We start from the raw sequence: 26,380 nt of genomic DNA, 5'->3' as shown, positions 1-26,380 counted from the left end.
AAAGCTGTGGACGCCTTCACTGCATTCCAGTGTAAAATTCAGCTGGGTTTGGCTTAGATTCTGTTGAATAACCAACTCCTTTACTCCGCCAATTTTCTTATATCCTTGTGATATGATTATTATGTTTTTGGCAAGTGGTAATCGTGCATAAAAAAAACCAAAACAATGGTGCCTTTATGTTTGTTAACATGATGCAACAACTGTCAATCATGGAGAATTAACCAGCAGTAACGTGGAGCTGAACTGTAGCTCTGCTTTAAACAACATTGCCTTCTCCTGGCCACAGTCGCTAGACCAGTGGGGTTGGTTGTCCTCACAACGTCAGCTCCCTGGGGTCCAACAGATTCAGATTCCTCTCTCTCTCTCTGTCTTTAATTATTTTTTTTAACGATCTGCTTCCAACAATAAAACCATAAAACTCAGCCTCTACCACACACTCATAACATACTGTTGTTACAGGCATGTCATGTCCAGAGTCAGAACGAACCAGGCCCCAAGCAGTGAGGGTCAGTGTGTGATCATAGATGGTTTGCAGCGCTCAGTGCTTATGGCTGTGTTCTGGAGTTGTAGTGGAAGGTTACCAAATCTCTATAGCTCTATCTATCGCATTCTCGCTCTGACCCATTCATGTAAAGGCTGCGCTCTGCTTTGATTTGGTTGAAAATGATTCAAATACATAAAAGCGGGGCGCCCCAGTGGCTCTCCGGGTAAAGCACGGACCATTAAGGCTTGAATCCTACCCTGGTCCCTTGCTCCATGTCCTCCCCCCTATCTCCCATACCCCTCAGCCTAACTCACTCTAGAATAAAACGGATAAAACCTTCCCAAAAAAAAAAAAATATAATAATAATACATGAAGGCACTATATTTGCCAGCCACCCATTGTATTATCGATGATGGAACTTATTAGACTATCAGTATTAACTATTGGCTTAGAATATTAGTCCTTTTTTTATTGGACTTCAAAAAATAATTATCTCTGGATAGAAAGTATACCATCGCATAATTTGCTGTATGGTTAACAGCAGGGACGCCTTGGTGACTGAGGTAGGATTTGACCTTTAAGGGGGCTTAGCTCCAAATAAGACGTGTGACACGTCGTCACACCGGCACTGGTTCATTATGTAGGCTATGTGCAAGGGAAAGAGGACCATCCATGACGGTGATGATGTGACAGGGTTATGTCTTATACATCCATGGGTCGCATATGTTACATAATGCTGCTTTGCTGGTCCTTTGACGCCCTCCCGTTTTCAGCTATCCTCGGACTCATAACAATTTGGATTAGGCCTAAATAAAAAACATTTTTAGAAGCCAAATCCGAAGACATTTTCAGGCAGGCTGAGATTAGAAACAGTGAGACTTAAATGCCCCCCTGGTTTACAGTCAGAGTTCCAGTCCAAACATTACATTACATCCCTACTCTGGGTCCATTAAAAGCCGACCATCTCAACAATTAGGAGAAACGAGTGGTTTCATTGCCTGCATGCTTGGGGAAAAACCATCACATCACACAACACAACGAGTCTCTTTGCCTCGAGTGAACCAGAAGTGACATCTCCTCCAGTGCCGTGTTAAAGCTGATGACGGCAATCACATGTCTCCCTGCGTTCCTGACATACAACTGGCAGACATTGTTGGCAGCAGCCAACAATGTCTGTTACCAACTGATAGAGTTTGATCAACATCTCTTCCACAACAAGAGGGGAGGGGCTCAAGAGGCATTCCTTCATGTGTGTGTGTGTGTGTGTGTGTATTTGCAGGAATGACACGATGGTCAAGCCAACTTACAACTGATCTAATTTAGAATAGTCTGTCGTCTTTGAGGCATATTTTACTATTGTTCCTCAAACCCATCGATGGGTAGATGTACAGGCCGAGATAGGAATACATGTGCTTTAGTAGAACCGTGTGAGGAGGTTGTCTGCGGAACCACTAAATAATGTTACCGGTGTTTAAAGAGCTGGCCTGGTGCCGGAGTTCTGTACCTCAGGGGCAAGGCTAAATCTGACTCCACAGCCCACAGCCCTAATCAGCTGCATCAAAACAATCATTAACTGAGCTCCTGCTGCCTCCACACACACCCTCACGTGCACAAACACACACACACACACACACACACACACACACACAGGCTCCCTCTCCATGTACACACAGGACGTCTCACGGCAGGACTAGAGAGGCTTGTATGTATCAGGTATGACCCAGCAACCCTGCACAAGGTGTTTCATGTATGTGGGTCTATTATGTCTATCTAGAGAAAGGCCGTTGTTGTTTTTTGTGCATAGGACACATAATACTTCCTTTTGAAGTATGATCTTAGTGTTAGTGTAATACCAGAGTTCAATGACCGAGGATATCACAAAAAGACAGTTGGACAAAATTTCCGTGACGAGGGCCATTATAAGTTAGTGAAATACCACAGCATCAGGGACTCGCATCAGTAATAGTTTCAGAAACGATAACCATGGCTCTTTAATTTGCAAAAATGTACAAGTGAGAGATGAACGTGGGAGCCAATTAACTTCTATAACTACTAATAACTCTACCAATTCCAAATATTTCAATAGCATGAATTACTATTGAAATTCAGATGGAGCCAATAGTATGGCTCCATCTGAATGAAACAGCATCCACACACAACAGACATCCGACCAGCCTATGGGAGGTCAGCACTCATATTCACTCCCATGGCTTGGTATATATCCCCCACACCATTGAACAGTGCGACCATTAAATAGGTGTTGTTATATTATTATGAATTGATATAAATACGTGTTTAGATTATTGAATCATTAAAGTACCCAATCCAATGCATGCCAATAAAATGGCTGGTACAATAACATCACTTTGTTCACTTAGTCAATGCGAAAATATTTGGCAATCGTGTTGTAAAACCATACATTTACACATGTTCCGTGTCAGTTAGCAGTTGATATTCCAACAATTTCTGGTGAGAATCACACACACCGTCTCTTTTATGATTTAACTGTTTAATGGTCCGGGGATATAAACCAAACCACGGGACGTAATACGAGTGCCGTGTCCTCCCATAGGTTGGTGGCTCTTGGCTTGTCTGCTGTGTTTGAATGCTGTTAGCAGGAGCCATCTGCTGCTGTTTACGGTTCATTAGCCCCGATACTGAAGACAGCCAGGCTACCCCCACAGCAACAGGTACAAAAGCCGGCCTCTTCTGACTGCTACAATAAACGTCCCATCACGTTGATCCGGTATCCAATTAGAATAATACATGAGGAAAATCGGTGTTTTCTTTTAGGGCAAACTAACTGTGACTAAAGGAGTACACATGATTCCTGGTGGCGATGGTGGGATGAAAGTCGTAGTGTTCTGGAAAAACTCATACTCTAATGCATACCTTCCCAGAAGTCCGTAGGCATACTGGGAACCAGCCAGTAGTAACGTGATCTCGTCCCTCTGCATGGTTATGACACACTCTTCCAGGCCCTGCGGGTGAAGAGAAGCCCAATGTTGTATTCTAAATGCACGCTGACATGTTGGATTTGCAAATCGCTTTTTATTAGTTTGTTACTAATACACTTTAGGGTGTTGCTATTTGGTATGCCAGTGACCTGATATCCCAGGTCAGAGTCAAGAGGAACCGCACCTGAATGACATCCGCCTCTCCTATGACGAACACCAGCTTTCTGTCCTTCTCCACAACACTGCGGTCCTCCAGGAAGCCCTGCAGTTTGACGGTCACTTCCTGGCCCCAGGTGGGGTGTGGGGCATGTGGGGGCCCAGGTTGTAGGACCTTCTTCCTCAGTAGGCAGTCATCTGCGTAACACAGAGAAAAGGTCCCGTTGATTGAATTGGGTTTACCTGCTGGTTGCGCAGGAGCTAAGTTTTAAGAGTTAGTCTACCTGTAAAAAAAATTATTGATACATTTGTGTATATACATTGATGCACCAACCCCTCCCAAGAGTTGCAGTAACGTGCTTTGTATTTATTGTATTCACATATTGCCAATCCTACCTGTAATATTCTGCCAATCTTTTGCCTTGAACAATTCCTCAAACTTCCATTCCTCCAGCACATAATCTGGAAAAAGACTTTCTCCAGAACTGTCCCTCTCCAACACCACATCTGTCTGGGACGGGTCCTGGAATCGGACCGTTTTCCAGCTGTTTGTTTTCCGAAGTTTCTTCCCATCCGCACGTCCTCCGACTCTCCGGTTCTCTCGGCCTGAATAGTTTTCAAGTGTGTGACTTTCTCCTTCTTCACGTTGGCTCCCCATCTCATCCTCCCCTTCCCTACACTGCTCCTCTCGTCCACCCAGGCCCGGCGTCTGGTGATCCTCCATCTGGGGGGAAAGGTCCCTCTCTGCAGGCCCAGGGGAGGCCTCGGGTTCAGCAGGGTCCTCTGGCTTCACCAGGGACAGCTTGGGCTCCTCAGCGGACCAGTCTGCTTCCATCTCCCGATCGAGAGCCAGGGACACCATCTGGGGACAGCTCCAGAGACGAGATGATCCTCCCAGCTCTTCTTGTTAGTTTTGGGTCTAAAGTCTTTTTTTTCAGTCCTGGGTTGGAAGCGATGTGGTATTGAAGTGCTTAAATCTGCAATCCAAGAGAGTTAACAGAAAGTATTCACTAAAAGGGAGCATCCGCATCTCTTACTCTGAGCTTCATGTACGGAGGTCTGTCCAATCCGACACAGTTCACCGCTACTCTGCTGCACTTTGACCTCTCGCCTGCATGCTTGTATTTCCCCAGTGTTGAGGACGCAACCAGAAATGAACAATGTAAAGAAATGGTTCCACGTATGAAGCAATCACAGTCAGCAGGCTTGCGCGGTGGTAATCTGCAGGATTACAAGACCAAAACCTAATCTGCCAGCATGTCCATAAGCTTCTTAATGACTTCATCAAACTGCGACATAGGTTCTACCGTCGTGACGTTGGTGTCATGGTTTTGGAAGGTTTGCTTGTTATTCGATGAAAAGCAAAAAGTGAAGGACTGTGAGAGTGGTGTTTGTCACAACAAGTCGTGTATACTTCCTGTTTTTATGACTCACATTAACTTGATGCTTGAAATTAACCAGATGAATAAATGGCTTCTGATGACCCTAGCAAGTGTTTTAGGTGAACCGTGAACATCTTGGCTGCAAAGGTGCTTTTAAGATGCTTCCTTTGTAATGTTTAAGAATATAAGACTATCGCTAGAACTGTAGTACTTTTTATTACTTTGCTGATTTTAGAGTACAGGACATGCTGAGTTTAGGTTGACATTTTCGTTGGTTTATCAATCATATGTATAACCTTTAAAACTGGGCAGCCACAACATTGGCTACATTAAGATAAAAATCTATGGCTATAAAAATATTGGGCCAGTTAGCTGTCCCTGTTTATGTACAGATAGGAAAGTGACTCAGTGTGTGTGTGTGTGTGTGTGTGTGTGTGTGTGTGTGTGTGTGTGTGTGTGTGTGTGTGTGTGTGTGTGTGTGTGTGTGTGTGTGTGTGCGTGTGTTGTGTGTGTGTGCGACAGAGAGAGAGAGAGAGAGAGAGAGAGAGAGAGAGAGAGAGAGAGAGAGAGAGAGAGAGAGAGAGAGAGAGAGAGAGAGAGCGCGAGCGAGCGTACGCGCCAGTTCAAGTGACGTGGTTAAAGCACGCACCCAGTCTATCTGTAGGATAACTCCGCCCTGGTCCAAGTGACGTTTCAATAGAATGTCGCCAATTCCCCTCAGTTGTAGAAATGGCAGCGCTTAGACAGGAGCATCGGTATGGGCTCTCATGTGTTAAAATCAACAAAATCGCCTCCAACAAAACACTTTATCACGTCAAACTGACTGACACTGCAATCCGGACTCTCGAAGCGTACCAGAATTTAAAGGTAAGAATGATATCCGTTGTTTTGTTTTCACTGTTGCTTTCATTATCTTTGAACTCAAACTAAGCTGTTAATTATAACGATAACGGCATACTTTTACTTTCGGGGACGAAAAAACGATAAACAGCAGTAAAAGTGTAATCTGCTGAGTGGTGGTCTGCGTATGGCTTTATTGTGGATGGCTGTGCCTCGGTTGGGCTAGAGTACAGCAGTTCAAGCTTGAATTACAATCATCTACAAGATATGCAGTAGACATTACCAAATGAATGGGTCCCTTTTAAACCTTTGTATGAAACCTAACGTGGACAAATTACGCTCTTGAATGTTGTTTGCGAGAACCCATCTTTATTGTTTTCATAGAAAAAGTTCCGAAATGACACGGTTCGGCCTAATTCATATTCGTTTTTTAGTTATATATCGCTATCGTGTATATTGGTATTCCTTATATCCAATGTCTCGCATTGCTCCAGATGCATTAGTGGGCTGAGAGAAGCTTTTCTCTGATGTATTGTTGTTGAGAATTACTGAGGAGACGAGCGAGTCTCCTAGTGGGCTTGTTTTTGGAAGATAGCCTACTTCAAATGGACCGCATTTGTGTACTTACTTACTCCGACTAGGACGGGATGTTGTTGTTCTTTGTTTTGTTTTATAAATGTAGCAACATATGACTCATACTCTTACATTGTCCCGTACAACATTGATTTTGGCCTACTTAAGAGTAGTTTTTTCTTGTTCACCGTTTCGCTTGTGGGGCAAAGCGTCGCTGCTCTTATGCATTGTTTTGCCCCTTTACACCGTCGCAAACCCGCCCAATTCCTCCGCTCATTCGTCCGCCCGCCAGCGTAAACCTCGGTTTTACTCCAATCAGAGGGCCTGACAACTTCCTCCAGGACAAATAACAAAGGGCACGCGACAATATTGGGCTAATGATCATTATTCTGCCACTTCTATCGAGATAAACAGTGACATATCTTAATCAAATGAATAGCCTGAGTTAAACAATCATTATATAGGCCAAATGGGCATAATGTTACACGAATTGACATCAACTTAATGATTTCAGTTGACATAGCCATACAGTTCATTATACATGAAAAAATAATTGTAGTTTAATTGGTAGGCTATATGTTTTTCCATCAGTGTAGTGTATGATAACTACTTCATGCTGAAAGGCAATTGTCAATGAAATATGATAAAGAGAATTTGATGATTTGGAGGTTGGCGGCCAACAGGAGAGAAAGAGACAGAACTAGGCCATGCCCATGCCTGGTAATAACACGGTAATGGCCTAGGTCTCATTTACTACCAGCCCATATTTTATTGTCAGCTTTTTTCATAGAAACTAGGTACAGCATATTTTGCACTCATCCCTCAAAAAAGGTGTTGTTATAGTGTTGCAAAAATAGCTGTAAAAATATGTTCCCATGAATTATAATTAATTCCTATGAGGACATTTGGTAGGATGTTGTTGTGAACAACATTTGCTTATTCTCAAGGATTTTCTGTTTGGATTAAATATGTGTCACCCCTTTAATCGATGAATAACATGTGATGTTAATTGTTTAATGGTACACAATTTGTCTGTTCTCTCAATTACACATCCAGTTGGTCATAAGTAATGGGAAAACACGTGTATAGGCCATGTTACTGTGCACTTTGAACCAGATTCTGAAATGAATGACCAATCCCACACTTGTTTACGTTGGTCCTCACCAGTGTCTCTCTCCTCCCCAGGAATCACTTCCAAACCAGCCAGCGATCTGCTTTAAGGGAAACCAAGGGGTGAGATGTTTTGAATACCTTCTGAATGCTTTGAATGAATGAATGAATCATTTGTATTTAATGTGTCAAATAACCCTTACACTAGTGTACATACCATAACACTATTGTTCTCATTTTACACTGGCTTTAAACAGGAACCCACACGTTGCATATGTGTGATAGCATAATGCTATTAATGCTAGAGAGACAGACTCCACGGTGACCACAAAGAGAAACATGTTGCATGATGAACACACGGCGTGGGTGGGTGCATGGCACTGGAGAGCAGAGCACAGGGCAGGTTGTGGGCCAGTGGCAGAACATTCACGTGTGTCCGGGCAGCAGAGCAATCTTCCCCCCCCCCCGTCTGCGAGCTAGGCTACATCCACAATTCCACCGCTACAATCCACCCTGTCTAAAAGGAGCTGCTGCTCTAATCCTCGCAAGAGCCGATTGCATTGACCAAAGTGACTTTGCTCTGTACACAAGCGCTGGGTCTGGACCTGGGAGCCCTGCTAGCACAGGGGTATGCTATACCCCCGGGCTGCTAGCCAGGTTACTGGGTCAGGCCCGCCCTGGGGGAGGCTTTGTTCTGGAGGTAGGGGGGGGGGGGTGGGGGGGGTGAACCCCAGGGAGCCCCCACATCTTCATGCCTGTTGTCTCTGCACAGACATGAACAAAAAAAATGTCTGACGTAAAGAAATGGAAAGGAATGGCTTTTGGAGCTGTTTTGCCCTCGTTATCTGCACTGCACCGGAGCGCACATTGCACCGTGTGTAATGTTACGGGGAGATACATGCATACAAAAAACAACAACATCTCGATTCCTCAATATGCCGTCAGTCTGTAAAGCAATTTCTCAAGTGTGTGCAATTCAAGCATGCTTTAATCAAGGAATACGATTGGGGTGATTATATCTGGGGTTGGCACATTGCATATTCAAATTGCTTTGCAAAACTGAAAGCATGGAGCTCCCTCCCCCCTCCGACAACGCAGCCTGAGCTGGACCACTGGGCATTAATGAGGTAGCTGCAGCCGTGGGGGGAGACCAGATGAAGCCGTTAGTGGGGGGGCGCGTGGTGCTGAACATGGCAGCCTGGTGTACAGCAGCACCCCATCAAGGTGTCTCTGGATCTGAGACATTAAGCACCACAGATGATAAAGCACGACCCCCAACGTTCTCATCCCTGCATTTTAGGTTTCTTTTTTGTCTCTAAGAATAATAGAAAGCTAGATTAGGTTGGTAATGGTTGTTGTTGATATTGTGCTGCATAGACAGCCTTGTGCAAAGACAGAGCTTATGAAAATCTTGACAAGGTAAATATGGCAGTGTAATTATGATATAGCAGGTTGTGTATATTTTCTACTTTCCCTAACCTCGTTTAGCACTACTTTTAGTATGGAACTGTCTGCCAAGTGTGCAAGGCTATTAAAGGTTTGGTCCCCTTAGATTAATTTGACATCCAGTGAGTGAGACAGCAAGTTATTTAACATGCAGACAAATGACAACATGCTGCCGACAAATATAGCAAATCTAACAAGAAACTAAAGACAAGTGCAACATCGGCTCATTTAAAGGTGTAGTCAGTAGGATGTAGTGCATCTGGCGATGATGTTTCACACAAGGGCCCTACCTTTCTACCCTGGCCTGGGAGCTGCCAGTGGGACCTTTCAAAATAATGTGATCATCTACGACAGCTTCAAATAGACAAGTGTGGGCTGATGAGTTTCCTTGATACATTTATTAGTTGTATTTTGTTATTTAGTCTGTTAAGGGCATCGCTATCAAGTAAGATGGTGATTATGATGGAACACTCTGTTTGTCAGTTCGGGGCTCCTGTAGAAACATGGCGGCGTAACATGGCCGCCTCCCTTGGAGAAGACCCACTCCCTCACAACAATTATTATTTGAATGAGGCTATTCATTCACAATTAAAACATAGTGGATATTGTAATCCATCATATCGAGTCTTGGCAATACACTCATTTTCTTAATGTCAACATTACAAGGAAAAATAATGTTTGAAGTATTCTGATATGCGTTATCTTCTTTGTCATATATTGTCGTCCAAAAACCCATCAAAACAAGCCCCAGAGCTTTCCTGTTGTTTAGGTCACCAGAATCTGATCTTGCAATCACTTTCCCAAAGCCTTCGTGCTAAGCGTCAGAGAGTAAGTAAGGAAGTAAACAAACCCTTGTGCTAAGCCTCCTTCGGCCTCCTAGCCTCCTAACACAGATAATGCAGTGCTTTGTGGTAGGGAAACATTATTAGTTATTATTTGGATTCACATTTGTGTATTAAAATGACTTTGAACCCAAATCCTAATAACATTTAAGACATAATTCAAGCCTGGAATTTTACATCTCGGTGTCTCAGTGCACTAAAGTGAATTATTGTGTAAAATATTATTAGTGTAGGGTTGGGGCCATTAGCTATGTATTAGTTATTTTTTCAAATGACCTTGTCTGCTTTTTGCACATTATACAATTTGAGAGTGAGCTAAATTATTAGAACAAACTCTTCTATGTCCGATTGATTTTGCCACATCCGTAGCCTTCATGAGATTTGATTCCTACGGTCATGTACAAATGTTTTGCCGCAAACACAGCTCCCAAGTAAAGGCATTGTTGATGAGGGCCGAGGAGTGGATGGGAATGTAGCAACTCTCATGGAGATATTCTCCAGATGAGTGTGTGAGACTCTCCCCCGGGCCCCCTTCCTGCCTGCCCTCCCGATTATTGCACTGCTTCACCCCATGCCTTGGCTGAATCCTTTGGAGACATCACAACCGCTATCTCACACACGGCTGCTCAGAACCCCCCTCACTCACACACACACACACACACACACACACACGCACTTCCCCCACCACCGCCACCACCCCATGTCCTTCGCCTCCTCCTACCTCACAATGCAAACAAGCCTTTTCAGTCTGTGTGTGTGAGAGTGTGCATGTTTGTGCACCAATCCCTCCTCTCTCTCTTTCTCTCTCTCTCTCTCTCTCCCTCTCGCTCTAGCTCTAGCTCTTGCTCCGGCTCTCTCTCGCTCTCTCTCTCTCTCTGGAAACTAATTAAAATAACAATAACAGGAATGCAGTCAGAGAGAGAGAAACCCTTTCTAAACAGCAAAGCAAGGAGGGGAAGGCAGAAGAGTCACATATGGGAGTAAAAGAGGCACACGTCCTTCCATTCATCCAGATGTGTCAAGCTAGGCCAGAGTCCCTGCCTGCCCTGCTAGTCTGAGGGCCCACTGTTCACGCTCTAAAGGAGTTGGCCCCAGCGTTTTTACTTATGAATAGATGGTTCTCATATCATTATTGTGTATAGTACTCCTCTACTAGCGTTTTAGAATGGGCCGCCATGTATGTTAGGTACCAAGGGAATAGTTTAATTGTTTGTTTCATTCAAGTTGGTGAATATCAATCCACACCCCCCTCCCCCATCAATTGTTCTCAGTAAACCCCCTGTTTTGACATATCCTCCCTCAGTCATTAGTTATTGCTGCGTTTACACACGACTGAACGGACACAAGCGACAGTGGTGCTGCAAGTCAACATAGCTGCTGTAATGTGGTCAAAGGGCAGTGGCATCCTTTCTGAGCAGCTTAGGAGCCTATTGGGGAAGCCAATAGGCCACCGTTTGGCTTATGTAATGCATGCACGATAAACAGGACACAAAGGCGAACTTTGATACCTTTACTATATATTCCTTATTTATAAAGTGCAAGGTGCAGTAGTTAATCATTTACTCAGACAAATGATCATTTAAGAACCAGGCCAGCGTAATACCAGTTTCTCTGGTAAGTAGCACTTGGCAATAAGGGAACATTAATTTACCATTAATTAACATTATTTAATGCAGGTGGTCAAATAATGTTAGGGGGTAACCCTAACCCCTATGCTAGGGTTAAATCAATTATGAATGAATGTTCCCTTAATGTAGGTGTTACTTTTTCTCCTATAGCCAACATCCCCCAATATAAGGACAACCAAACAGCGTTGTTTATCTGCTGCTCCCGAGTATCACCTTTCAAGCAAACCGCTGTTTGTGCTGTTACTGAGGCATTAGAGGTAAGCACAGGAAGTGCAGCTTTACTACAGATGATTTAGAAAAACAAAGTATGACGTTGGGATTAATCCACAGTACTCATAGTGTTATGTGTTGACACAAGCAAACTGTTATTCTATTTAAGTAAGGGTTTAAAAGTAAGAACCCCTACCTCCTGTAAAATGTCAGATGCTTTTTTTTCTTAAAAAAGAATGAATCCAGTTTGTGTTCATTTACAGCATGTTATTAATAGCCCAGTGTGTACATACGTTATAAACAGTATGTTATACACAGTAATTTGTACCAAAAGCCCAGTGTTACTGTGAACATATGTACAGTGCGTTGTATAGATAGCACAGTTCACACATATGTTGCATATAGTATGTTGTATACACAGTATGTTTGCACATATGTTGCAAACTATATCCATTCATTGGTATAAATAGATGAAACCTGCCGCATCAGGGGAAGGAAGCACTATCCTTTGGTACGTTTGCTGCAGAAGTATTTCTGAATCAGGAAGTAAACAAATTACTTGCCTTTCTAATTTTAGTGAGCCTATAGTGCAACTCTCCCCCATTTGCAGACAGTGCTAAACAACCTCACCATATAAATCAAAATACCAAAAGCAATCGGTACACAGTGTTCATATGGAATATATATCTTGTAATCTATTGCTATCATTTTCATATGTTCCATATTGAGATCTACAAAGTGGGGTATTATGGGGACATAATACGATGTGGCTCTTTGGCAAGCAACATGGTGGCCAGTGGTGTTGTCTAAATTGCTCTGAGTATCTGAAGGGAGACACCCAAGGAGAGGTGGGAGAGAGGTGGAGGAGAGGGGGAGGATGCAGCCGGTTGTTGAGGTTGACAGATTAGGCCCTAGCTGGGGGAGAGACTGCTTCTGCATGGCAAGGGAGGCAGTACCTTGGGGAAGGTGGGGGGGGGGGGGGCTGCTCTACAACTGCCCAGCCCCGCAATATCCCTACTCTCTCTTCCATCCCCACCCCCTACTGTTCCCCTGTCTCTACCAACCCCCCATTTGCAAAGGATAAGTCTCACAAACGCACAGGAGTCACCACATCCAGGCTGGCTGGAAGCCTGATGGGAATCTCAAGAAGTGATCTCTCACGTATCACGCTTCCACGACCAGTGACTCACAATGGAGTCATCGTGCTAACAATGTGGGGATAGTGCTCCGCTGTTATTAATATTACCCCACTTTCCCCCCCAGAGCTTTGTTCGCTGGAATCTCAGTGCTTGCCGTCTGGCTTTGTCACAGATACATACGGTAACAGCCTGAGAGAACGGGAACCCAAATGCATTACATCATTACATCGTCGTGTACTGGCCGCAAAGCCATCACCAGCACTATGAGCGGGAACTGTGCCAGTTAAAATGTGCTTCCTGATATTCAATAACATGAAGGGGCTATTGAGTGCAAACAGATTCAAAGAGCAGAGACACGGCAAGCTGGGCCAAGCCATCAGCCAGCCATCCCCCTCCTCGTGCACTGAGCTGCCTGGTTGTGTTGAGCGCATTCCAAAGCGGGGACACTATGCTACATGCACACAGGCTATACAGGGAGACCCCCCTCCTCCAAACCCTGACTCAAACCTCCATAGACACCCCGCCCCCCGCCCCCCCAACAACACACAGCCACACTTCTTGGCTGTTCATAAATAATCCAGGCGGGATCGACAGAGCATCGCAGCGAGCGCTGTGGGGGAAGAGCGCAGAACAAAAGAGCGGCGTCTCTCTGAGGAGCCACAGCTGAGCGGCTGAGAGGAGGAGACAATGGTGGCTAACGTCGGGAGGGACCAGAGGGCAAGAGGTCCGCATTCACTGGGACTCCCGTATCCAGGCACCTGTTAGCGCGGATCACCTTCAACGGGACGACACCTTCAAAAACGTTTTTTTTTGGTGTGGCCTTTTTTGTTAAAAAGAAGAAGACAAAATGTAAGAAGGAAGTAGGATGGAGCATCTCTTTTCCGCCAACAGCTCTTTGGCAAGAAGCACTAGCAGGAGAAGAGTAGAGTTTATCCTTTGAAACAAACCATTTTGTTTCACCAATAAAAGGCAGGGTTGGCTTCACACGGACATGCTCTTTGTCTTCATCCAACACACACGCACACACACACACAGTCTCACACACACTCGCACGCACACATACAACCACACACACAGTCTCACAAACACGCACGCACGCATGCATACAAACACACGCGTGCATACAAACACTTACACACGTGCATATAAACACACACACACACACATGCGCGCATAAAAACACACACACACACACACATGCGCGCATAAAAACACACAAACGCATACACACACTCTTACACATATAAAAACATGTGCACGCATACATACTCACACACACACACACGCATACACACACTCATACACATATAAAAACACATATGCAAACCCGTGCACACACACACACACGCATACATACATACACATACACATACACACACACACCGCTATTTTTCTTCCCCCGTCCCTCAAGTACGGCTGACACCTTCCAACAGCCTGGAAGTATTTGACATCTCCAAACACCCTGGCCTGCTGCAGCAGATGGAGCTGAGCCGCTACCACACAGACCGTTATTGTATCAACGCCCGTCCAGTCCGGGGTGTGTGTGGGGGGGGGGGGGGGGGGGGGAGGCATGCACTGACTGTGTACTAAGCATTGCTATTCAGAATCCACTTGGCTCTGATGGCTAAGACGACACACTGACACAACTGTCAAATGGTGAAGCTCAGGCCAAGCTCAGCTGCACATACGGTGCGACTTGTATCTTAGTTTCTTTAACCGACGTTACTGTGAAAGCAATAGCATACATCGCGAAAAAAGTGGACGGATGTATTCAAATACTTTACGATTACTTTATTCATTCCTTACTTTATTCATACCATTCACACATCCTTGAACTAACTTACACACAGATACTTACATTTAAATGAAGACCTTTCTTATGTGATTGGGGGAGTGAATTCCTGACATAACAGCAAAGAGCTTTGATCAATTAAAAAATACAGAATAATGTATTTATCAAGAGATAATGGCTGGGAGCTAGCAGCTCCAGATGCAGCTGTGGTGGCCCGGCAGACGGTTGACCTCCCTCTGCCGGTTGACCTGTGGAGCAGTGCAGCTCTCTCCTGGCTTGGATCTAAGATGGACCAACCGCTCTGCCTGCACAGTGCCTGGGTCAGTGGCCCAGGGGCCCCATGCAGGCGATCACACCAAAGGCCCTATAATGGAGCCGCCTTGAGCCGATTCGAAGCAGTGAGGCCCCCCGTCTGGGCCCGTGCGGCCAGGCTGGAGCACCGATTGGTCCCAGCAGGCGATGTGTGTGTGCAGTTTATGAGGTTTGGAAGGATGTTCAAATAAGCTGTTCTGATATTTGTTATGGATAGAAAATAAAACGCATTGCATATTGAGGTTTTAGCCTCAGTATTAGGCCTCAGTCCACCCATTTTGTTTTCAGGATTACCCCCCCCCCTCCCCCCCAGACCAAAACCAAGCAGTCACTGGGGTGGGGGAGAAGCAGTCAGGATCTGGGTCCTAATGGGTTAAGTGACATATGGCTGTAAAGATGGGGAGGGACGCGCTGAATAAAAACAGGGTGACGACCTCCTGAGCAGTTTGACCTGAATGACGTTGATTAAAATTAAAGTGCAAAGCGTGAGGACGGGTCCAGTGACAGGCAGGGTCCCGTGACAGACAGGGTCCCGTGACAGGCAGGGTCCCATGACAGCCAGGGCCCGACCCAACCGTCTGAACGAGGCTCACACAGGAAGCAGAGAGAGAGGGTGCGGGGGGGATGGGGCAGGTCGGGGATGAGTATGCCACTGGGTTACCATGACTACCAACGCTAACCCCGTAAATCTGAAACGCAGTACTCTCACCTCTGCGTAAGCGAGCTTTTGATTAGCATTTTTATCATATTGAAGGATAAAACACTGTTTATTTATATTCAGCGGGCTTTGACCTACTTCTGCAACCTCATTTTAATGACTTGTTGCTTCTAAATCCAGCAGAGATGAATGCACTGAAGAGACAGACCCAGTGTCTTTAAGTAATAGCCCTGAGGATATAACGTATATTATGTATGATACATGTAAATATATATATACATATTCATATGTATAGATATATGTATACGTATACATATTTCTATATTTGTATTTATATATATATATATGTAGATATATTTAAGTTAGTTATATTATGGATATGACTAATGGTATATATGTTTGTTGTAGTTAATTGGCAAAAAAAAAACAAGCACACATTTATGGCAATGTGCCCTGACCCCTCACGTGAGGAGAGAGACGTAAATAGGTCAAAATTAATGGTCAGTTGTACGTCTGAACCCGTCTACGGCCTTCTGGGCTGCCGTGCGCTTTGTGGTGTTCACATTAAGGAGGGCTAGAAGCTGATGGGGGGCAGGGTGAGCTCCATGTGCTGAGCTTCAGAAGAGGAGGAGGAGGGGAGGAGGAGGAGGAGGAGGAGGGGGACTGAAAGAGGAGCTGCTCATTGGCTCTGTGCTGCAACAAACTGCTCCTGGGTTTGCTGCATGACTGGCCATTTGTGACAGATAGAGTCCTGGCTGACACATCTGCTAGGGGCACTGCGCTCTCTGCCAGCCAGCCCATAATCAATCACTTGCCATTGAAGACTAGAGAAGCCAATTTGAGTGCACTGACTGGCGTGTTTTCACGGGACCTGCAATAAAAATGTTCTTGTGCTTCGATTGTCCCCATGTGGCTTTTGACAAAAAAGAAGCCTGAGAATTGACTGCTGGGAATAAATAATAAGACTGCAGTTCATGGAATAAAAAGAACAACATTCTAGCCAAGCATATCTTTATGAACAATACAAGCTCGGCATTACACCACATTAAACGTTATGCGAGGGGTTATATTTTTTTGGGACAAATAGGCAGTCATTTGGCCGACAAGGCGAGGGAGCTCTGTGAAGAAGACGGAGCCAGCATTCATTGTGTTGTTCAGGCACACATGAAGGCTTTATAAGTACTTCTATTCTACGCCAAACTTGCCTTTTAGGGATAGGAGGTCATTTTGCCTGCAGTGCCATGCTGCCCTGTTGGCCACTTAGTCCTCAGGGACAGAGCGCCTATATGTTGTTACGGTGGGGCTATCAGAGAGGCTCCATTGCTGGCTGAAGGTCAACCTCTCAGGCAGCTAGCCTTGGTCTCTGTGATGGCTCAATTATTATTAATTAGATCACTTTCTTGTCAAAAGACACTGAACATCATTTTGTATGACACATACATGATGCTGATAACTGATAAAAATTGAATGCATTACACCAATGAGGTCCACTGCTTTGTAGTTGTAGTCAGTCATTTTGCCAGCTACAATTCTTCATCAGTTGTCATAAAATCAATACTGTGCAGTCAAAGTAACAACATTAGTATTTTGTAAATCTTGTTGTTATATCATACATAATTAATACAGAATGAGTATTTATTTGTTTTTGATAGGTCATCATGTTGTAGTCCGCCTCATCACCATGCCATTTAACTATTTTAATGAATATTGTAATTAACTTTATTGTTGATTTCATTTTGTAACAGTACATTAAGATCCCAGCCTCCACCGCTGAGACGCCAGACGCACTCCGAGTCTTCTCCTTCTACCTGTCCAGCGACAGCAAAGACAAACCTCAGGCCAGCTTTGACTGCATTCACCAATATGTCTCAGGGTAAGCACCACCACTCTTCAACATAGCCTCACCCGGTTCAATGTGGGACTGACAACAGCCACACTGTGACACGCACCCACTGTTTTTAATGAAGCCATTGCCTCAATGTAAACCACAGAATCACATAATAGCAAAGGCCAGACGGGCTATTTTCTAATGTTGGTCAAAGAAGCAAAAAATAGTCCCGCCTGGAGAAATAAAACGTGTATCCAGATGTGTGTATTTTTACAACAATACCAAAACACTGACATGTCTAAAAGAGTCTTTAGAGAAAAATGGAGGTTGTTATTTAATAAATTGTGGGTCTATTGAAATTTCCATAATAAGCCATAATAACACATAACAGGCGATCCCTTGAATATAGTATACGTGCACACAGGCTATACAGGGATACCCCCTCCTCCAAACCCTGACTCAAACCTCCATAGACATGTGTACACAAGAACACAACACAACAGTGTCCCATGGTGTTTGCGGCTGGCCCTTAAAGCCTTAACAACTCCACCACCATTCATTAAGGACAGGAACACTAAACAACAACATTAAATGTCAGATAAAGATCACGTGCATTGTGTGAGCTCTGAGTTAAGGCAAGCTCTCAACATGTGTCTACCGTCTTTCCCCTGCCCTTTGGTCCACTTCCTGTCTGTGGCCCACCGACCAACCCACCATCCGACCCACGCAGGGAGGGGCGTGAGCTGCTGGCCGGTAAGGGCAGCATCCAGGACAAGATCACGGTGTGTGCCACGGACGACTCCTATCAGATGACCCGCGAGCGAATGTCCCAGGTGGAGAAGGACATCTGGAGCCGCGCAGCCATCGAGATCAAGCCAGGTCCCAGTACGTGTTCAAGTGGATTCATTCATCCATGCATTCACTCATTCATTCATTCATCCATTCACGAGGGGTGTTACACAATATATTTTTTATATGACGTAAACTAATTCCCAATGAGGCGTACGGAAACAGGAAGTTTTAGCATTCCTGGAAAATGTGTCATTCCAATGTCGGTTGCTATTTTAAGGAAGCGTCATACTGGCAGATGGTTAAGTCATTATCACCAAATAACCGTTATGACAAGTGTTTTTTCTTCCTTGAATATTTGTGTCCTCAGCTGTTGAGGCACTCGACCAGCCGGCCTGTCTGAAACGTGAAACTGATTGAGCTTGTCAGCTAGTATGCGCTAACTAGTGTCACGCTGAGAGAGACCAAGTAATTAATGAGACTAACGACTTTGCTGGAATATAGTTTCATGTTTGAACATTCAAATAAAAAAACGGATAAAAGTACTCTTTAGATGAACAAGGCTTTGTTGGCTGTTTCAATCTCATTAGAATGGCCCTGAATCTGATATAAAACATTAATGATACAAGAGAGATAGTGGTTTGAAGCAAGGCTAGCTTAATTAAGCCTTAAGCTAAAACTCTTATTCATGACTTCTCACTTGTTTCGTTTTTTTGCAGTATCCTTGTGTGGTTTCATAAATAATTTGATTATTTTAACTAGTAGTAGAGTATAAGATCAAGAATGTCTTGTTGCAGTTTGGCAACTTTGAACGTAAAGGTCCCACGGGCACGTTTGGGTCACGCCTCCTATATCATCATCATTATTGATCATGGTGGATGTTTTTGGTTTTCGTAACAACACATAATATGTAGGATTGACTTTCTACAGTCCGCCAGAAACATGATTAATACTTAATGGTAAATGATACTGCATAATTTGAACACTGCCAAGCATTGTAGCGGTGAGTTAAAAACCCAGGCTGTACATTAACTGCATTCTGTACACTAGACTTTACGGTCCCCACTTAAAGAGCCTCTGGTTTCCTTGTCCTATAGCAACCTCCAAAGCATGGCTTAGTGCTCTGATGAGATTACAGTTGAGACAGCTTTTTTCCTGAGCGCTGCCTTGCAGTGCTCGCCGGGGTCTGGCTGAATGGGGAAGAAAGGGCCTCTCTGTGTCGGCCGCTTTGGTTTCCATGCTTCTCTGTTTACTCAGCAGCAGGCCTGCCCCATAACTGTCAGCCCTTCCTTTCACTGTGTCCCACTCTCAAAGACCTCGCATGGCCCCGACTTCCAAAAAGCACCGCCTTTTAGGATTAGAGAAGGTGTCTCTTATTTAACTATTCTCTTCGCGGCCATGTGAAATACTTCAACAAAAGACAAAGCATTTCTTGTTCTGTCTTTTCATTGACTTTGAAAATGTTTTTTCTAAAATTGGAATCAAGTGCACATGGGGGCACTCGGTAGCTGCTGCTGTTGGAAAAGTTTCCGCTGACTAGAATGAATTAAAGGGATCTGATAGGATAGGCTAATATTTGGGTATGCTCTGGGAGGCTGTGTTCATATTAAAAACGAGTGCCTTGTTTGCATAACTAGCCTGAGGACTTGATTTGGGGTTGCTTTGTTAACAGACAATTCAAAGTATGTATATTTAAATTCGGACCAACAGTGATACTATGTTTAATCCCTTCTGCACTTCCCTGGTCTCCTACGCCGCACAGAGTCCCCATTCAGCGAGTGTCTCTGATTATCTCTGATACAGATGCTGCTATCACCAACCCAATCACTGCCCAAACAAACCCCTGTTTATCTTGACGCCACCACATGGAAAGGGAAGCCGCTGAGGCCACAATCAAATCTGCATTGCCCCAACTTCACACTACTTCTAATCGTACTCCGTGCTAATACTGAGGCTAATACTGACGCGAATACTGACGCTAATACTGACGCTTATAGTTGTTTTGTTTGCCCTCCCCAGGTAAATGCGTGAAGGTCCAGAGGAAGCAGGGCAGCGCGGTTTCAGGCCTGGACGGCAGCAACAGGCAGTCCCCGAGCAACAAGAGGAGCGCCGCCCCCAGCTCAGTGGCCCACCGGCCCCTGAGGGAACGCATCATTCACCTCCTGGCCTTAAAGCCCTACAGGAAACCCGATCTGCTCCTGTGGTTGGAGAGGGAGCGGGCCAGCCTTAAGGACAAAGCAGACCTGACCTCCGTGCTGGAGGAGGTGAGACATCTGGGCCAAGTGCTAACAATGGAGGAACTCTGGCGCCGTCCTGGGGGGAAGACGGACAGACAGTCAGGCAAAACGCAGAGAGAGTCGTCTGATGTGTCATGTGTGTTGGATATCGGGAATGCTAGACACAGTAGACAAACTGGACATAGAACCAGACATTGACGGTGACACTGTAGTGCAGCTGAAGCTATGAGGTTAAAGGTGTATATCTGTGATGGAGTTCACTCCAGGTATACTAATACCTGGGATCTATAGTTAAGTGGTGCACTGCTTTCTAGTGTGAAGCCTAAAACCGACCTCTGGTCAACCGTGATTAGGAATGTTGGGGGATTATCTTCAGAAGGCGAAGATTGAGTTTTGTCAGGAGAGGTTAAGAAGAGTGTCTTTAGGCTATCCCATTTGTTAAAAGGATGAACCTAAAGGGATCCCTGACCTGTATGTGCCAAGATTACATTATGGTCTAGGGAATGCACTGCTCACACGCAATAGCCCACTCAAAAATGTGTGTTCTAGTCAGCCTTGTTTTCCTTTTGGCGTATTGTTGACATTCTGGGTCTGCTGATTTCCAGATTGCTAAACTTAACCCCAAGGACCTGAGCTACACGTTGAAGGAGGAGCATTACAGGCACGTCCAGCGCGATTGGCCGGGCTTCGTAGAGGAGGAGAAGCAGCTCATCCACAGGCTCCTGGCCAGGTGAGCATAAAGATGGTTCATATTCTTCCATGGGCATCACGCCAACCATTAAACCTGGAAGGATATTACCCGTTCTCGTACTCATTACCTATGTTCCGGTAAAGTAAATCCTGAGAGATAGTCAAGTTGGAATCCCATAATGAAACATAGTTTCAGTTTGTACAGGAACCAAGAGACGCTGGAAAGAGTTATTTCAGGAAATTGGGTTGGATGCACATTGACAGCTTACTGAAATCAGAGCTTCTAAAGGGTGATGCTTCATCAAACAAGACAAATATTCACTACCCGTTGCTGACAATGATATTAGTAATGGCTGATAGCATTAGCAGAACCCAAAGCCCATGGATTTGAGGCCGAGATGCATCCCTCTTGCATTTCTTCTTGCTACCTGTGACCACACTAACTGGAGGGTTCCATCAACTCATGGGTGTTTCGGAAAGAAGCCCAATCCTTACTGGTTGAGTGCACCTCAGGGAGCACTAGGGCGGATGAAAAGCAGCTCAGTTGTTACAAAGTAATTCCAAATAGTTTTGCTAAGAGAAATGCTCTAAGGTAGTTGTATATTGTCCTGACCAGGTGTCTTCACTCACTCCCCTCCTCTCTGTCTAAGTGAGGATTTGTTCTTCTCCTTGTTTTTTCAGGAAGCTCCCACCCCTCCATGGCAGCCAGGTAAAGAGCCTGCAGTCCAACCCTTCATTGCACAAAGCGCCTGGGGATTCCCCATCGCAGCTCAGCCCTGCCAAACACCTCTCTGTGGTAAATATGAGCTCCTATCAATGATAACAATCTTCACTTCCACAACATCGTGCGATACCCCATGGAGTGGAAACACCCATGGGGAGCAATAAAAGCCTGCCTTTATCATCGGTTTGATAACGACGGATCGAATGTAAAAGGAAAACTCCTGAAACCCTCCTCTGTTTTGTTTCTTCCAGAAACGCCCTTTGCCTTCTGACTCTCAGGTCCTCTGTCAGACGCCCAAGAAGCAGAGACTATTGGACCACGTTTTGCCTTTGCAGTCCCCGTCTAACGGGGAGGTCGGGCCTGGGAAGTCCCGTAGCTCTGCGGCTCCAGGGAACACCAGCGTACAGACCAATACAGAGTTTGAAAGGACCCACAGTCACGCCCAGGGGAGCCCCACCGGCCCCTACCTGAGACCCACCCTAAGCCAACCCTCTGCCGACCCCAGCCCCCAGCGGGCCGAGCGGGCCCCCCCGGCGCCCAGTCCCCGGGCCCCTCAGGCTAACGTCTCTGTCTGCGCGGAGCAGCGGCTCGTCAACGGCCTGCAGAGAAAGAAGAAATCCAAAAAGCACAAGGACAAGGAGCGAGAGCGCTTGAAACCAAACTGGATCGAGACCAGCCCAGACCAGAAGCAGAATCAAGAGAACATCAACGGTACGTACTACGTAGCGATAGACCCAGGTGCTTTGTGATCTCTAGGTTTCTGTCCCTTATCTTTGGACTGCTTTCTTCCTTATTGTTCGAGATGTTTTTCTTTAGTCATCACACAGCTGTGTGTGTGTGTGTGTGTGTGTGTGTGTGTGTGTGTGTGTGTGTGTGTGTGTGTGTGTGTGTGTGTGTGTGTGTGTGTGTGTGTGTGTGTGTGTGTGTGTGTGTGTGTGTGGTGTTTGGACACGTTTTCTTTCACACACCGTCCTCCCAAGTCAGCCTGTTAATGTTTGACTGGAGCAGCTGGCTAACCTCTGGTCCAGTGATACAGCGCGCGGTGCTGGGCTGCACCCCACTGTGCCACTCACCTCGCTATGAAAACACTGTTATCAGGCCCAGATATAATTCACTCAATCACCATTCAGATGATGGATGCGTTATCACGTTTGCAAATTTGCATTGGCAGCATGCCTGGCCCCATTTTGATTTGTGTGTTTCGTTCATCCACAGACCAAGAGGGGGACAGCGCATCTGTTACTCACGCCTCTGACGAGGAACTGCCCGACTATTTAATGTGAGTAGAAAAAACAAACCTTAGTGCTTACTGGAGCCATCCCTAAACATTAGATATAGACATATGGACATAGACATTCAGAATGCAACTATACCCCACTCTCAAAGAATAGCTGTTGGTCATAACATCTTTATCATATGATCTGCCACTTTCATATTGTGTTGTCTACTCTAGCTTCAAATTATTTAAATCAAGTTAACTTAAAGGATTAGTCGTCATGATTTGTTCACATGATTAGTTGAACTAGAAGGCTTTAAAGCACATTTGGTGCTTTAAAGCACCAAATCACTATATACTGCCATCTACTGGCAGATAAGAGTAAATAATGTCTCTTGTTTTAAAGTCTCATTGAGGTAAATAGGTAGCAGCGTCAGCATGTGCAGGAAAAAGAAATATAAAGTCAGAATAAAATGTAAGCATACTGTCTGTTTCCTTCCTCAGTAAATACAGAGCCATAGCAGCATTGGAACAGCGCCAACAATATAAGGACGACTTCTGTGCGGAGTACGATGAATACAGATCCCTTCATGAGCGCATCGGCACTGTAACAGAGATGTTTGTTCAGTTGGGCTCCAAGATCAACACACTCTCCCCGGGCACACAGGAGTACAAGGTACTGCAGAATGTATAGAACAAACTGTTGTGAACAGCAGGGTTTTTCATCAACATATACGAGTGTGAAACTTTTTCCGACTAAACTGAATAAACAATGCTATTGCTGACTCTATTTGTACTCTTTACAGCTCATGGAGGACCAAATATTACAAAAATATAAAAAGTATAAGAAGGTAAGATTAATTTTTTCTATCAGTCCTAAAAGAAAACACATTTTTCATTTTATTATTTTATTAAATTAGATATGCTGAGATATCTGTCAGTTGGCGCTAGCTTGAACTACCCAGATCAATTCAACATTCATCATGGTGCGTCCAAAATGGGAATTCCCTGGGGTAGCATTTGCTTTACATTTGCCCGTTCCATTGATTTGCATAGTTACAGTAGCCTAGCTCTTCTTGATGTGAAGGGAATAACATTGCACTACTTTCCACATATTTTGCCAGGGTTTGCTTGTTCAAAACTAGCACCAGTCTGCAAACCCAGATAGTTTGGCACTATTTTCTACGTCGGCATTGTGAGGCTGACTGTGATGCGCTGCTGCCTGGTACTATGACATTATCAGCCGCTTCTGGCTGGGCAGCCTCCGCGGAGGGTTACCTGTGAGCGGCGTGTCACAGGTAGCCTAATAATCGCCGAAAATAAGTGCCAAAAATACTGCTCAATTATCTGTTTAGTTTCAGACAAACGACTATCTTGTTGTGTTGTTACTGGCCCCTCGTTTTTAATCGGCATGATAGCATGAACACATGAGAAATATTTGGAAAGAAATTAGAAGTGTTTTGCCTCACATGAAAAGGAGCTAGGCTTCTGTAACCCTGCAACTCAATTGAAGCGGTTAACGGAAGGTAAGTGTTGGGTTAGCATATGCTCTCCCTTAGCTGCTTCCATTGAGTCCCCAGCTTGACTCACAACCATTCATTTTTGATTAACGTAAAACTACTCGTCTGAATCTGGGTAAGACAGTACAGTTTAATTGAATTTGGGGTTAACACTTTGCCTTTGTCTTTTCAGAAGTTTCCCGGTTATCGGGAAGAAAAGAAACGATGTGAGTACCTGCATCAGAAACTTTCTCATATCAAAGGCCTGATTCTGGATTACGACCAAACACAGACTCCCACCTAGCAACTGGCATTTGTCCTAGCTGCTGAGTGTAATCCTCTTGGGACAAATTGCTCCATATGGACCAATAGACTGTCAGGCCATGGGGCCGGGAGAACTTGGATGAGGCTCGTGTTACTTCACCAAGTGTTAATTGCATCAACGAGAAGTTTGGTGTCGAACACTTTTTATTTTTAATTGGACCAAGACCACAAGCTTCTTATCAAACGATGTCCCCTGAGAAAATGTTTTTGGAGTTGATCTTTGATGCAGTCGCTGGGTATTTTCAAGCTGTAAAACGGTTAGATTACTGTGAAAGCCAAATGCATTATCATGTTTTCCCGTGCAACATAATTATAAACAATCCTGCTGAATTAATTTGATGCTCGGCCCTCCTCCTACGGAATTAAAGTGATCTTGATTGTACAATCATAAGGGAAAAATAAATGCTGCAATATAATTCCAAACAAGAAGGTTATTGGCAGTGTTATTGATGTAGACCATAAACCTTGAAAAATATGAGTTAAAATCCATATGTGAAAATAATGAAATGCTATGTAATAACAACATAACAAAAGACTTATCATGTCAAAAGCAGTCTATTATTTGCCACATATAAAAGGAATCGACCACTTCAGACGCTAGAGGGAAGTGCCATCTGTGCATAAACTATGCATTTGAAATGCATACATTTATGTCAAGCAATGCAATATATTCTAACAGGCCATGGTACTTTTCACACCAGTATTGCCATCCTTCCAAAGCATATTGGACTGCAAGCACTCCTCTGAATAAACCTGTCGGTTTATAGGCCTGCGCTTGTCAGGACCAACGTTTATTGGATCGACAACTAGCATACCGGAAATTGCCTTTACACCATGTCATGTAAACAAATCCTTGATGCAGTGCCATGGAAGTATCATTTTGTAAACGCTGAAACGGCAGTCCATTGCTGCTGTGGATGTATGGATTTTGTAATAATGTCCAAATGCCTTTTTTTTAAGCTTACAGGGTATTACACGCATGATCATCTCAGTGTTTTGGTTCTTTTTGGTTTTTCTATCTTTATTGTGTATTTGTGTGGGGTAATACAAGTTAGTTCTATAATGTAATTTGGTGAATGTTATATTTTGACATTGCACTACTCAATGTGGTCTTACGCCTTCTGAAATGGATTGTTTCATGTGAATTTGTTACATATATGTGTGCAGGTACATTCCCATTATTCAGGTATATTTGCAGGCTGGGTTGGAAATGTCAATGTCTGTTGACAAAATTGGAATCAGTCGTTAAACCGCTGTGATTTCATCATAGAATCTGTAATAATGCCTGATACACAATTCTAGACCGCTGATACCCCATTGTGCAACTGTTCGTTTTGTGAAGTTTAAATTATTTGTTTGAATGTTCTTTTGTTTTGTTTAATGCAAATATGAATCAAGCCAATTGTTTGTTTTTTTGTGCTGCACTTTTTTTGCCACAATTTTCTCTTCATAAAGGTCTTACTTGTTTTGTGTTTTAAAACAAATTTGTTTTCTTACGTCATAAATTATATGAAAGAAATACATAAAATGACTAATTCACTGAA

General features: G+C 44.4%; 2 protein-coding genes and 1 long non-coding RNA gene across 6 annotated transcripts in view; 2 read left to right on the top strand and 1 right to left on the bottom strand.

Moving 5' to 3' along the window:
- Positions 1-5,085, top strand: part of LOC132464734 (uncharacterized) — a 13,455-nt gene extending 8,370 nt beyond the window's left edge. Inside the window, exon 3 of the long non-coding RNA XR_009527337.1 lies at positions 3,057-5,085. This is a non-coding gene — a long non-coding RNA (uncharacterized LOC132464734). The remainder of the gene's footprint in view (positions 1-3,056) is intronic.
- fkbp16 (FKBP prolyl isomerase 16) overlaps positions 1-6,624 on the bottom strand; it is a 21,522-nt gene extending 14,898 nt beyond the window's left edge. The window contains exons 1-4 of one of the 4 annotated variants that reach the window (XM_060061270.1): positions 6,448-6,624; positions 3,994-4,574; positions 3,626-3,795; positions 3,377-3,465 (exon numbers count right to left, since the gene is read on the bottom strand). In XM_060061270.1, the coding sequence (XP_059917253.1) occupies positions 3,377-3,465; positions 3,626-3,795; positions 3,994-4,459 (725 nt within the window). In that variant the 5' untranslated portion in view covers positions 4,460-4,574; positions 6,448-6,624. Of the gene's footprint in view, positions 1-3,376; positions 3,466-3,625; positions 3,796-3,993; positions 5,059-6,447 lie in introns of those variants that run through there. The other 3 variants (XM_060061271.1, XM_060061269.1, XM_060061272.1) reach the window with 3 other exon arrangements.
- LOC132464730 (RNA polymerase II elongation factor ELL2) lies at positions 5,607-26,380 on the top strand. Its single transcript, XM_060061268.1, has 12 exons — positions 5,607-5,846; positions 7,578-7,625; positions 17,275-17,402; positions 18,088-18,242; positions 20,166-20,410; positions 20,989-21,113; positions 21,755-21,869; positions 22,049-22,508; positions 23,013-23,076; positions 23,518-23,689; positions 23,820-23,864; positions 24,706-26,380. Exons 1-12 carry the CDS (start codon positions 5,709-5,711, stop codon positions 24,814-24,816), a joined length of 1,806 nt encoding a protein of 601 aa, XP_059917251.1. The 5' UTR covers positions 5,607-5,708; the 3' UTR covers positions 24,817-26,380.

The sequence above is a fragment of the Gadus macrocephalus genome, chromosome 9 (genome assembly GCF_031168955.1).
Source record: "Gadus macrocephalus chromosome 9, ASM3116895v1".
Classification (NCBI taxonomy): Eukaryota; Metazoa; Chordata; class Actinopteri; order Gadiformes; family Gadidae; genus Gadus; species Gadus macrocephalus.
This window is presented reverse-complemented; position numbering and strand designations above follow the sequence as displayed.

Bases quoted from the DNA above. Each gene is read 5' to 3' on its own strand.
- LOC132464730 (XM_060061268.1), top strand. From the start codon at position 5,709: ATGGCAGCGCTTAGACAGGAGCATCGGTATGGGCTCTCATGTGTTAAA. The intron at 20,411-20,988 runs GTGAGACATCTG...GCTGATTTCCAG, and splicing joins TGACCTCCGTGCTGGAGGAG to ATTGCTAAACTTAACCCCAA. The intron at 23,690-23,819 runs GTACTGCAGAAT...TACTCTTTACAG, and splicing joins CGGGCACACAGGAGTACAAG to CTCATGGAGGACCAAATATT.